Genomic DNA, 12,268 nt, shown 5'->3' on the forward strand with positions numbered 1-12,268 from the left:
ATTATTATAAATAATATAGTAATAATAATATAACAACAACAACAACAAGAATAGTAATAATAATAATTTTAATAATAATAATAATAATTGTTATTATTATTATAATATCAACACATTGAATTTAAAATTCTAAATAAATAGGTTTACACCTTGAAAAGAATGACAACAAAAACTTCATTTACTTAACTATATTCCATTACTCTTCTTTAACCAATCAAAATTGACATGTTAATTTTTTTTCCAAATAAATAAAGTGTATAAAACAATGAGGATAACAATAGGAAAATTAAAATACTGTAATTTACCTTTTCATTCCATTATCCTAAACCAAATACAGTATTGTGAGGCGCAAATCTCTTCGCTGCAGTAGTCCAGTTTCAGATTTGTGATATCAATATGAAATTTAATAGAGGAGCTTTTTTGCAACGTGCTTTAGTTCACAAGTTAGGTAAAAATATTTTAACAAAACAAAATGAGAAGCAACAACTTTTTTTTTAAGGCAACATAACTACCCTTTATATAATTGATATGAAACAAAAAACTACATTACATGTATCTTATCTAACTAAGCCAACAATCAAACAGCCCACAAAACATTTAAAACCCTTGGTGCCTAATCTCATGACACACACACACTCTTCTTTGTCCAGACTCTAGATCTTTACCATTGCTACCATGCTGGTCCCTATCCTTAAAGAGGAAAAATTCAAAATCTCAATCCACATGGGGCAACATTGACCAGACACATTAAAAACTCGTCCCTTTGTACCACTAATAGTGCCTGGTACTTCCTACCTCAGCAATTAAGCAAATTTGTCCCAATAAGCAAACAAACATTTGTAACAACCACATCAATTGCCAATATATCCATAAAACAAAGGTAAATTTTCAAGCTCTCTCTGTCTTTTGGTAGTTTCAGCTCACGTAGGTTGTACCACAGGTATCGGCAGCCAGCTTGTATCTTCCATCTCTGAAGGAGGCTCTAGTGATTGGATGGGGATTTTATCAAAGTCCCTTGGCATCCATCTTTTTGCTATTTCTTTATTTTCACTATCCATGTTCCCTGTCTTGTAATTTACCCAAGCACCAGATTTTTGTGGCGCTTTGTTGAAGCATAAATTATTTCTATGTTTTCCACAAACCCAAGAGAAGCAACAAAATTGAAAACAATTTTGAAGTTTGGGCTTCTGGTAGTTGGTACTGGAGTAATGGGACTAATTTGCAGAATTTTGAATTCTATGTTATGCCTCGTGTCATTTAAGTATTCCGGATAGTGTTTTTACAACTAAATATTTAGGGTTTATTGACAATAAGTGCAAACATGCACGTGGTTTTGCATCTTTATTGTGAGATTGTGGTTGGATTTGGAATAACATGTATTTGATTTGCCAATGCTTTTTTGTTGTAGACTTGTGGTTTCTTATTTTTTATAATTGGAGTCATTGCACAAGATAACATACTAGTAAGATGGATAATTTATTTCTGCCAACGGACTACAAAAAAAGGACGATGCTAGCCATCATTTTAAATTTGCACATTATTCACTTTTTATGATTGATATTTTACTTTTAGATATGTACGTTTCATCAGGCTTTGGTCAGTGTTTATCGGGCTACAATTGATATATATCGGGCTTTCAGTCATGTTTATCGGGCTACGATTGATACATATCAGGCTTTGAGTCAGTGTTGATAGCAAGCAGACAAGGTCAGATTAAACAGTCCTTTTATACAAGCAAATTGGTACAGCCCTTGCCCTTGGAAGCCAGACAGTACTGCCAGAACATTGAATATATATGCTTCATCGAGCAAATAATTATAATTATTATGTACTATATTTTACAATACTCACTTATAAATGCCTAGTTATGTACATTATATATTGTGCTCATATCAAGCATCCAAGTATTATCTGAGTAGCAAAAGATAGGGAGTTCAGAACACTTGTTTCTACACACTTTGGATGCCCTTTCCAATTATCAACAACAAAATAACAAAACTCAGAAAGTAAAACATGGCTGCTCCAAATCCTGCACAAAAGAAAAAGAACAAGTAATAAAAAAAACATGAGGCCAGAAATGATTAAAAGGCAAAGCAACATTCTTCGTACATTATACAATTAAAATATACCAAAACACTTTGGATGTAATTCTGGTTCAAGGATCTCTCTAAAACATGAAAAGGATTTTTTTTTTCTGATGCTTGCTTACTTGGCTAGCCAGTACTGACAGATTTTCACCAGGAACTGTACCATATTACAAGTTCTTGGAATTTACTAACTTAAAAACTTTGGCCTGGAACTAAGCAAATAAAAAATTTAAGCATTCATTAAAGTTCATGTATCAAAATCAAGATTTTTACCTTCACATAAGGAGTCTGCCAGCTGTATGAACCTATTACACCCAAAATTTTACTCTGCCCAAGTAACTACACTACAAAACTTTCTATCCACTTGAAGCCAACAAAAACACAAACACCTGTGCTAATCTGGAATAGGTTGCCCATGGACCATGACAAGAGACGGATCCAATGGGGCTGAGCTCTGGCCACTATCTTGGCCACTTCCCCAACCACCAAAAATATCTTTTGGGAATACTTCAGAGGTGCTAGCACTATGCGGATTGTAGGGTTTGGGGACCTTCCTTCTCAACAAGTCCTACAATAATGTAATTAATTTTGAACATAAGCATCCTCAAACACATAACCATATTTTTTTCTATGGAAGCAGAGGTATTGCAGTGTTCTACCAAGCAGCCAGCAAATTATATATCATACAAGACTTTACTAACAATTCATAAGATCTTTATGCTTTCTATGTACTTGCATTTACTTGATATTATAGGTACATAACATGTGGTACCTGATCCATACCATAACATACTGATACCATAATTCGAGGCAACAAAAGGATTAATAGATAACCTTGGAAGAACTAGGTCCATAAGTATCCAAAGCTTGCTGAATTGAGACATAAACATTGGTGGCTTGCTCTGAACCAGGGGTACACTTGATAGTGCGAAAAGCCTCCTTACTGTCATTTGGTTTCATTCTCAAGTACAAGATAAGGTGTGAAGGCAAGGAACCAGGAGGATCCTTCTTTCCCTTTGTAAGCTCCATTGTCACTAGTTCATCCCATGGGACCTCCCACAGCACTGTGCATGGATCCTTGGCTGGGTTGAACTTCCTTTGGGTCAGTGTAGGTTGCTGAAACCAGACAGACGAAACAAAATTATTTTGCAACATGGAAATGGAAAATCATCCAAATCACAATTAGAGGGGGAGTTTCAAGTGCATACCTGTAATAGTAAGACCCGATGGTGAGTGACTAAGAGAAATTTTCCTTTAGGGAGTAGATAATGATCTTCATATGCATCCGTAAATGCAAACTTCCCTCGGACTTTGAAGAGGTCAACTTGGCCCAAAAATGTGCCACACTCGGCTAATTGCAGGATAGCCTTTACCATAGAAAACAAAGAAAATATAAATTGTCTCAATTATGCGCCACATAAGTTATTCCTCAACCTATAAGCTGCTCAGATAGTTTACCTGGCCAGTAGCCTTGTGTTCATCATAGGGGCGCAGTAAATTGTCCCCACCAATCACTCGGGGAAGGCGCCTCCGAGATATCTGCTCCTCTGCCATAATAGCAGAAGATATTTTATTTTTCACCGCATTTGCACCTTCAGTGGTCTTAGCAAAGAGGTCAAGTACACCACTGACTGGTTGGGCAGCAACCCCGATCAATCCTTTTCCTACTCCACTAACAAATCCCTCTACTCCAGTTGCTTTGGCACCTTCGAGGGGTTTTGTTAGGATTCCTGTGACACCTCTAAAGAAGCCCTTGGCAAGAGCCCCGCCCCCCTCTCTAATGACATCGGTTATGTCCTCCACACCTTTGCTATCCTGCCACAGACATTGAAAGGCATATGACATTAGTTTCGGTCAATGAACTACCAAAAGGACTCCTTAATAGACACTGTAATTTACCTAAAATTGATTAAGTACCGGAAAGTGATTTATATATTAAATTGGTTCAATTCAACACCAGGAAGATCTTGTACCAACAGGCACATTGATATTTGCTCAGATACTCCCAAAAATTAAATAATATATTGATGAAGAGGAGAAAATAACCTGTTTCTGACGACTCTGAATGAACTTCTTGTCCATGGATAGAGCGGCAATGCCTTTACTCATGTTGCTAAGCGCACTGCTTGCATTACCCAAAATATCCACACCAGAAAGTAGCTGCAGAGGTTGGGTAAGGAGATCCTTTTGGATGTTCGAAAATGCTGCACTTGTAAGTGCACTCTGACGCATTAACACATCCTCCCTAAATCTCTGAGTGATTCGAACCTGAAGGACATCAAGGAAGAGAGGTTTGGAATAATATGAACAACTAAATTTTAGATAATAAAAAATTATCAGCAAATACGACGAAAATTTCCAATTTACACAAAGTCAAGTCATAAATCTTACCGGCATATGCTCCATATTTCCTAATGCTGTCATGAGAGAGGCCCAAAATCCGAGAACCCCTCTTGGTCTCTGAGCTGGCGACATGGCCATAGACACCCTAAATCTTATCTCTGATATATTGAGAAGCCTGTAGCAAGGTGGAACTTCTCTCATCAAAACAAAATTACCTTGATCGTAATTAATAGACTGAGTGTATGCTTACATACCCAATTTTTATCATAGGATCCACAGAAACAGCTGCAGTTTGAGATTTAGATAGGCGACCGATGTTAACATGTTGGATCATATCATGGAGACGCCATATAATAGGTTCATGAATATTCACCAGGAATGAAAAATTTTCAGGAGCCTGTGAAAAAGCAATGAAAAATATAATCCAGTATGTACCAACTTTTCAACGAATGCCCTCAAAATTCACAAAAAGGATGATTAACATAAAAACTTGTAGAGATTGTTAGCTTCCACAATGTTAATGTTCGTTCTATTTCAATTGGATTTCAACCTTGAGACTCTTGATAGGTTCACATGTCCGTGGATGTGTACTTCCTAACATTGACAAATTCAGTTTATGATAGTCCAAAAAATGAATTTAATATACCTCCAAACCTATGTATGGATAGACACACAGATCCAAAGAATTATTGGCTTGAGTGGTAATGGAGAGTTCAATAAGGTAGTCAGGTTGATTCTCCACTCTCAGGGGACTAAATAATACAGGCATTGGGCTAAAGGGCAGTTGGTTCTCAACTTGAAGCCAATACATCCTTGCTTTGAACCTGACAGCAGAACACAAGTAATGAGCAAAACAACGAAAAGGTTCTCACAATGACACAGAGTCTCAGTCAATAGTTGTAAAAAACAATACACAAATGAAAAACTTAAGCACAATTATCAACAGACAAAGAAGAAACAGATAAAATAAAAAGAATGAAACTTACCTACTGATGCCAGAACCCATGCCAGACGAGTAGGAAACAAAGAGCTTCTGAACTGACAGGTACAGAATCTCCTCAGGCATATGATCAACAATAGAAAGCCCCAGCTCAGCTAGCTCGAAGCTTATATGTACCTCACTTTCTGGCCCAACTGAGGATTGCCCATACTCAATCTCTGATGGTTGAAAGATGGGCGAAGTTACCCTCTCGATCGCCTGCGGCTGGGTCCCTGTTTCCGGCATCCAGTCAGTAACTCGGTTTACCCACACTTTCCCCTCCTTGAAAACTGTTACACGAAGGGGTTTCCTGGGTCCCCTGCTGGATGAAGAGGGAATGCAGTCTGAAGCCTCATCTAGGCTGTATTTGTAAGAGGTTGACGTATCAGAGCCATCAACCATTAACTCGAGCATGCGGCTTCTGCCGAGATCCTCCCAGAAGAACAGAGAGGCAGAGTTGGGAGGGAGAATGCGCCAGGAGTCATCATAGCCGTCCACTTGACGGAAACGTAGAGGCAAGTACATCGAACGATTTTCAATCCTGTTAAATTATGAAATATTTAAAAGGAAGTAATAAGGGTCTCTGGACATCTAATTTATTTGAACATTAGGTTTCAAAGAAGTATATGTGAGAAGAAAGCTTAAAGAAAAAGAATTATCAAAGTGCAGACAGCACGAACACAAACCCAACTAAAAAAACCCCCCAAAACATAAATTAAAATAAACAAAATGCAAAAGGCTCGAAAATGAAAAAAGAAATAGCGAACGGAGAAAAGAAATATCACTTTCTGTGAGGACTGATGACAACAGTAACCCAGTTCAGTAAATACTGTAGCCCAATTTCGTAGCTTGAATTTAATGTCTGTCCCTTAACAATAGAAGGATAATATGTACCTGTATGGACTTGATAAGGAAGCAAGCTGAAACACAACCTCATAGCGTGAACTCTTGGCCCCAATCCTCACTTGTACTCTGATAAACAATTGATCATTTCCAGTGAGGCTATTCAGGCAAATGCACATTACACCATCACTCTCAATGCTAAATGGTGCACTCCATTTGTATCCATCCAACCGCACCTGCATTTAAATTTGCATCCCGGAATCATCAATGTTAATAGAAACAGAAACAAAAAGAGAAAACATTCCCGTATAACCTTGCAAAACCTCAAAATATTCCATTACTCCTGTTTATCAATTATGATGAGAGAAGAAGATTTGATGAAAGAGGGGCAAAATGAGGAATTTTGGAAGCATTTCCCATGTTAGGACTACTAGATATCTTTTCCCAAAATTGTAAAAGGAATAAAGACATTGAGATTCAAAGGGTAATTTCCTTTCAAGAAACAAACATTAGATAAAGGGGTTTGCAAACCTTCAGGAGTTCACTTCGGACATTAGATTGCCATCTGAAAAGTTGGGGAGAATCAGTAGGACACAACTGAAACTCACTTGAGGTCTCGAACTGGGACAAAGAAAGAGTTCTTCCAATTCTGTTAATAAACAGTACGCGTGGTAAAAAATGAACCACCTGTGCAGGAATTGAAATCATGTGTTACAATTGGTGCTTTAGGAAACTAAGTTAGGACAGATAAACACCACATTCAATCAAGTAATAAGCTGGAAAATAAGAAACATATATAAAAAGAAATAGGTCAAACCTTTGTCCTGTCAGAAGCCATCTTAAGTTGTGCAGTAAGCCAGTAATACGAACCATCTGACCCAAAAGCTTTGATGTCAGTGCGCTCCTGCACCCCACAATCAAAATAAATACTATTGATTCTTAATAGCAAGAATAAAAGACACGAAACAAACCATTCAGCAGCAATACAAATTACATACCTTGGTCTCTAGCTCCAGGAGTGAAATCCCTGGACTGAAGTGTGTTGAATTGCTGATCGACACAGATATGCCCACACGTGCTGTTGCGAAAGTCTCACCACGAGACTGAAATGGAAGAACCACAGACCGGTTTAAGTAGTCTTGTGGAGATAGCATTATGCAATTAGGATTAGAATCCTCAATTGATTCCAGTATCTGAACGTTCCTTCTTGAGCTAGAGCCTCTTCTGTCAAGTGCCTTTGAAGAGTATCTAAGTGCCAGCTTTGCCGATTTGGCTGCCCGTGTTAGTAACTGGGAGTCAGTGTCGGTGCTTTCTAGTGGTTCAACTTCTACTATTCGGTATGAAAGATGTATTGGAGAGTCATTCTGGATCCAATATGGCACAAATATGCGAACAGTTTTCGGAGCGGTAACAGATCGACCAGAGTCACGCTCCACACTTACACGCAACCTCCTAAGACAGAGTGTGCCAAGTTAAAAAAATAACAAGTCAGAAGAAAATTCATAGCATCTACTACAGGCAGAGGAAACTGAAGCTGGAAACTAAGAAGGATAAAAAATTCTTTTCAAACCTCTTGCTTTGCTTCTGAACCATCCAGAACGATGAGACATGATTAACGCCTTGTGGGTCCCACACAAACACCACCTCCTAGAACAAATAAATAATAGTAAAGTAATCAAATGAAAAATGTAACTTAAGATTTAACAATAGATGTCAAAATGGGAAAGCAGATGGTAGTACTGAAATTTTTATCGTATTTAGTCTTAAATTAATCTAAGGTGGAGTAGAATAACACTTAATTAAAAAGCTTGGCCGGGGCATTTTAAAAACAATCTTAACACTCAACAAAAGTATATTTCATACATTGTGGGGTGAATTCAGGCAAGTGAAATCATTGTCAGAGGATACCTTTTCTAGTGTCCAGCCGCCTTGAACAAACATTGTCAGGTAGATAGATTTACGCATATCAGCTGAATAAATATAAGCACATCCACCAGATGACACAATACTATGCTGTCGTTCCACCAAATTACCATCACTTGCTTTCTCCCAAATAGCATACTCAGCCTCGTATGGTAGCTTGTTCTCCAGCCGAAAAACAGAATTTACTGAAATTTTCCAGTCAGGGACTGGTTCATTAAGTTCAGTTTGAAGGGCCGATGCATCAACACCAGCACTAAGCCAGAAGGTCTGTCTGACACCAAAATCACCACTGCAACAGAAAAGCATGTCACTCTCCTTAAGCTGGGCCAGCCTAAGAACAGAAGCTTGCTGGTTGGCCAGATGGTTTGTGGGACTCAGAGTCAGTGCCTGGCCCCAGGAGTATGACCCTTGGGGTTTCTCACTGAAAGGGCGAATTTGCAAGCAGAAGTTCATCCCCTTTATCATGCTTGTCCATGGCAAGAACATGGATGATTGTGGATTTATTACACCAATAACTTTCCTTGTATCACCACTATCATTACAGTTGGTAAGGCTGTCAGACAATTTTTCACGGGTACGAATCCAGCGCCTGCGCCTCGCAAAGTCAAGTGGTGACTTGGAAGAAGACTTGGAGGACGTAGGAGGCCATCGAATGGCTTGCAACTCAGTACCATATGTCCATCCCTCCTTGTCTGCAAACTGTGGTTTCTCTATTCTCCATGGTGAAGCCCATCTCCAGCCTGCTGGAAGAGGAGGCTCAAAGAAATCCTATTCATCATAGGTCATTTAGTATAATATACGTATTTATGGGCATGAAATATCGTTCCATTTCTGTTATTGGTCTTTTTTTGGTATATCTATTTCTTTTTATGAGGATTTTTAGTTGCTAAAATTTAGCACAAAATGAAAAACATGGGAGTACTGCTAAAGTGCTAACGAGCAATTAAAATCTACTACAAGGTGTCAGAAAATAAAAATGCACCCTTCGCTTTTCACAATGATTACAGCAAAAGCAGAATCATAACAAGCACCATTGAAATGCAGGTATCTAACTCTTATGAAAAAGCCAAGAAATTTTATCACCTTTGATAAGTGCGAGAAGTCTCGATTGCTCCAATTCCATGACTCGTTTCCATGTTGACTGGATAACTTGTTTCCCCAGCCAGAAATTGGCTGGTACCTCTGGTTTTCAAACACCTCCTCTACTATAGAAGTTGATCCACTAGATTCATAGCTCGGAGACTGGAGGCTGCTAATCAACCCAAAAGGGCAGACAGACACTTCGAGTTTAACATCGGAATCATTTGATACCACTGCAAGTGATCTCAAAGTAGCATATTTCATGCCATCACGCAAGGAAACATCAAAGGCAAAATGGTTATCATTTAGTGATTTTGGTACAACAGATAGGGAAAGGACTGAGCCAAAGCTCACCCAGGGACCATTATGGGTGAGGCCAATCAAGAAACCAATCTCCTTATCATCATTGTTCTTATGCCCCTTCTCAGTATTGAAGTCTTTTTGGTTGTTTCGTTCAATAAAGCAAGTGGAGAGAACCAAAATACCACATTCTCTATCTTGCTCACCCTGGAATATATAAAAAATTAGGAAGCACAAATGCCGGAAAGAAAAAAAAACAATTAGGAAAATGTACGGTATTAAATAGGTAACCTTCGCCATAAGAGGGTACACAGTAGCTTGGTGGAAATCATGTGCATGATGGAGTACTTTGATTGAAGGGGCACGCTTCAGAGAACCCATGCTACGACCCACAGGTATAGATAGTGAACCTAAAACTTCACCTTTAACAAGACCAATAACAGTAGAAAATATAACAAGTCAATGCAAATAAAAATCCAACTATAAGGAATATTTAGGTTTCCGGCAATAAGAGTTTACCTTTCCCAGCCCTGGAAGCAAGATTAGTAACCTCAATTTCAAGACGAGCCGATCCCTGAAAAATGTAAAAGCACATGCATGTATCAGTAGTGCTCAGCTACCGATGGCCTTTTGTCACACTGCAGCCCTTTCTCAAACAGACATGTTACATAATCCTTACCTAGCAAAGGAAGATCTGACCGAGATCCAGTAACTCATTGGAAATGTCACAATTATTGGTAACTTACACGTGTCTCCGTTAATAAGACTAAATATGTACCATCAGCTAACAGGGAAGGAACATTTCATTCTTAAATTCTGATGAGGTATTGAGAACAAAGAAAAACAGTAATTAATAAAAGTTGCACAAAAGCACATAGCAATAGAACTGGCTTTCAACATGAGTTCCATACCAAGGCAAAGCATCCCTTGCTTATTAATCTCAACTCAAAATGATAAACCAACCTTTTCAAACTCACATCTGGCTTATCCGACTATTTTTCATATTTCTTAAGCTATCAGTTTCAAATAGTTAATTTGTGCTAATTTGAGGTTCCACAACCAAAGCTCTTAAATATCCATGTTACCTTCTCAGGGACTTCAAAAATGAAAAGTTCATTCCATTTTGCATAGCCAATTGCTGACTCAGATTCATGAGAAGTCAGAGGCTTCACACATCTAGTCCTTGCACTCTGTGGAACCAGCTTGTATTGCTCCGATGCAGTGCTGTCCATCAGCAACCTCAATGCACAGAAGTAGTCATGATTATTGCCATCATCTTTGATCGGTAGACCCTGAAACAAAACTATGACAATTAGAAAGTTCCTAATTTAGTCTCTGTTGCTTGGTTTATGCCACTTTGCCCAATAACATAAGCATTTAAAGACACCCTTGTGCAGTGAAAGCTTGCCTCCTATTTCTATCTATTTTGTAATTTGTTTATTATTATTTATCTATTTCAAAACATCGCATATGTTACCCATTTGAGATAAAAAAAAATATATATATGAATGGTCAAAGTTAGACTTTGTCAATGAGTGCAAATAATAATATGAAATGAAACAATAACAAAATAAAAACATAGTAATAACAAAAACAAAAAGAATGAACGAAAGAAAACAAATCAGATGCAACCTTGGACTCAAATATCTGAATGGCCACATAATATCTCGACTCAGCATGCTTTGTGACCACATTTAGCTTGTCAGCAAATCTAGGAGGTGGCATCAATAGAGAAACCTGGCTCTCGTTTGATAGGGACCCAATAGTCTCTTCCATGTCTTCCACCCTCTTGAAGTACACGTCACATCCAAGCTTATTTTCAATAATGACCTTCTGAAAGTCATCTTCATTTAATGCCGAGTATGATGCAGTGTTTTTCTTAAGCTTTTCCTGAGCTTCCTAATAACAAGAACCATCGTAAAAATTTATTGATTGCATGAAGAATTTCTTGACCAAATGATTAATCAGAACTGTCAGATTATCAGTTCAGGTCTTACAAAACTGACTGGCCAGTTTACAGTTGATTGCGTGGCCCAGATTCATTTTAATTAAATTCATTTACCAAATAAGGGGTAAAGGGGATGGCACATCTTCTTACAAAAGCCCAACATAATTTCCCTGAAAGAACCCCAAGATGTGTACACACTAGATAATGTTCGATCTCAGCTACACAGGTCAAGTGATCAAATGAGATCAAAATTCAATAACATAAACCACCAAGTAGGTTTGGTAAAGAAACAGTAACAGATAATATGAAGGCAGAATTCGAGCATAATGCTTCCCATTTGCGATATAAGATAAAATACAACCTCACTTCTCTTTGATGATATTGTCTCTAGCTCGTTTTGTCTATTCCAGGAAACTGAGGTTTCAATCAAGGCTTCCAGGCCGGCAGCACTTATGTTTAGATTAACTGGAGTTGTCGCAGCAACACGAATTCTCTTTCCAACTTTTGGGGGATGCTCACTTACGTCATATGTCTCCAGCCTCCCAATAACCAAATTAAATAAATATATATTTCAAAATAAAGGAATAACAGAATAACATATGCAAATTGAAATGAGTTGCTTTGTATGTGGCTGTCTTTCTGAGGAAGATTCTGGAGATAGTATATACATCTTTTGGTATAAATGAACTTTGTTTGTTTAAAAACCAAACAATGGAAGTTATGAATCCTAAAAATATGCGAGTGTTATTAGATATAGATATGGAA

At 38.0% G+C, this 12,268-nt stretch overlaps 1 protein-coding gene across 2 annotated transcripts in view; it reads right to left on the reverse strand.

Annotated features, from left to right (window-relative positions):
* Nucleotides 1–1,785: 1,785 nt before the first annotated feature.
* Nucleotides 1,786–12,268, reverse strand: part of LOC144573852 (uncharacterized) — a 33,287-nt gene continuing 22,804 nt past the window's right edge. The window contains exons 43-64 of one of the 2 annotated variants that reach the window (XM_078323618.1): nucleotides 11,865–12,042; nucleotides 11,188–11,445; nucleotides 10,641–10,847; nucleotides 10,075–10,129; nucleotides 9,847–9,977; nucleotides 9,259–9,762; nucleotides 8,161–8,943; nucleotides 7,823–7,899; nucleotides 7,251–7,704; nucleotides 7,070–7,156; nucleotides 6,784–6,939; nucleotides 6,304–6,488; nucleotides 5,417–5,950; nucleotides 5,077–5,254; nucleotides 4,685–4,827; nucleotides 4,479–4,605; nucleotides 4,134–4,355; nucleotides 3,546–3,902; nucleotides 3,296–3,454; nucleotides 2,922–3,203; nucleotides 2,361–2,655; nucleotides 1,786–2,029 (exon numbers count right to left, since the gene is read on the reverse strand). In XM_078323618.1, the coding sequence (XP_078179744.1) occupies nucleotides 2,482–2,655; nucleotides 2,922–3,203; nucleotides 3,296–3,454; nucleotides 3,546–3,902; nucleotides 4,134–4,355; nucleotides 4,479–4,605; nucleotides 4,685–4,827; nucleotides 5,077–5,254; nucleotides 5,417–5,950; nucleotides 6,304–6,488; nucleotides 6,784–6,939; nucleotides 7,070–7,156; nucleotides 7,251–7,704; nucleotides 7,823–7,899; nucleotides 8,161–8,943; nucleotides 9,259–9,762; nucleotides 9,847–9,977; nucleotides 10,075–10,129; nucleotides 10,641–10,847; nucleotides 11,188–11,445; nucleotides 11,865–12,042 (5,251 nt within the window). In that variant the 3' untranslated portion in view covers nucleotides 1,786–2,029; nucleotides 2,361–2,481. Of the gene's footprint in view, nucleotides 2,030–2,360; nucleotides 2,656–2,921; nucleotides 3,204–3,295; nucleotides 3,455–3,545; nucleotides 3,903–4,133; nucleotides 4,356–4,478; nucleotides 4,606–4,684; nucleotides 4,828–5,076; nucleotides 5,255–5,416; nucleotides 5,951–6,303; nucleotides 6,489–6,783; nucleotides 6,940–7,069; nucleotides 7,157–7,250; nucleotides 7,705–7,822; nucleotides 7,900–8,160; nucleotides 8,944–9,258; nucleotides 9,763–9,846; nucleotides 9,978–10,074; nucleotides 10,130–10,640; nucleotides 10,848–11,187; nucleotides 11,455–11,864; nucleotides 12,043–12,268 lie in introns of both variants that reach the window. The other variant, XM_078323617.1, reaches the window with a different exon arrangement.

Source organism: Carex rostrata, chromosome 22, assembly GCF_964058835.1.
Source record: "Carex rostrata chromosome 22, lpCarRost1.2, whole genome shotgun sequence".
Classification (NCBI taxonomy): domain Eukaryota; kingdom Viridiplantae; phylum Streptophyta; class Magnoliopsida; order Poales; family Cyperaceae; genus Carex; species Carex rostrata.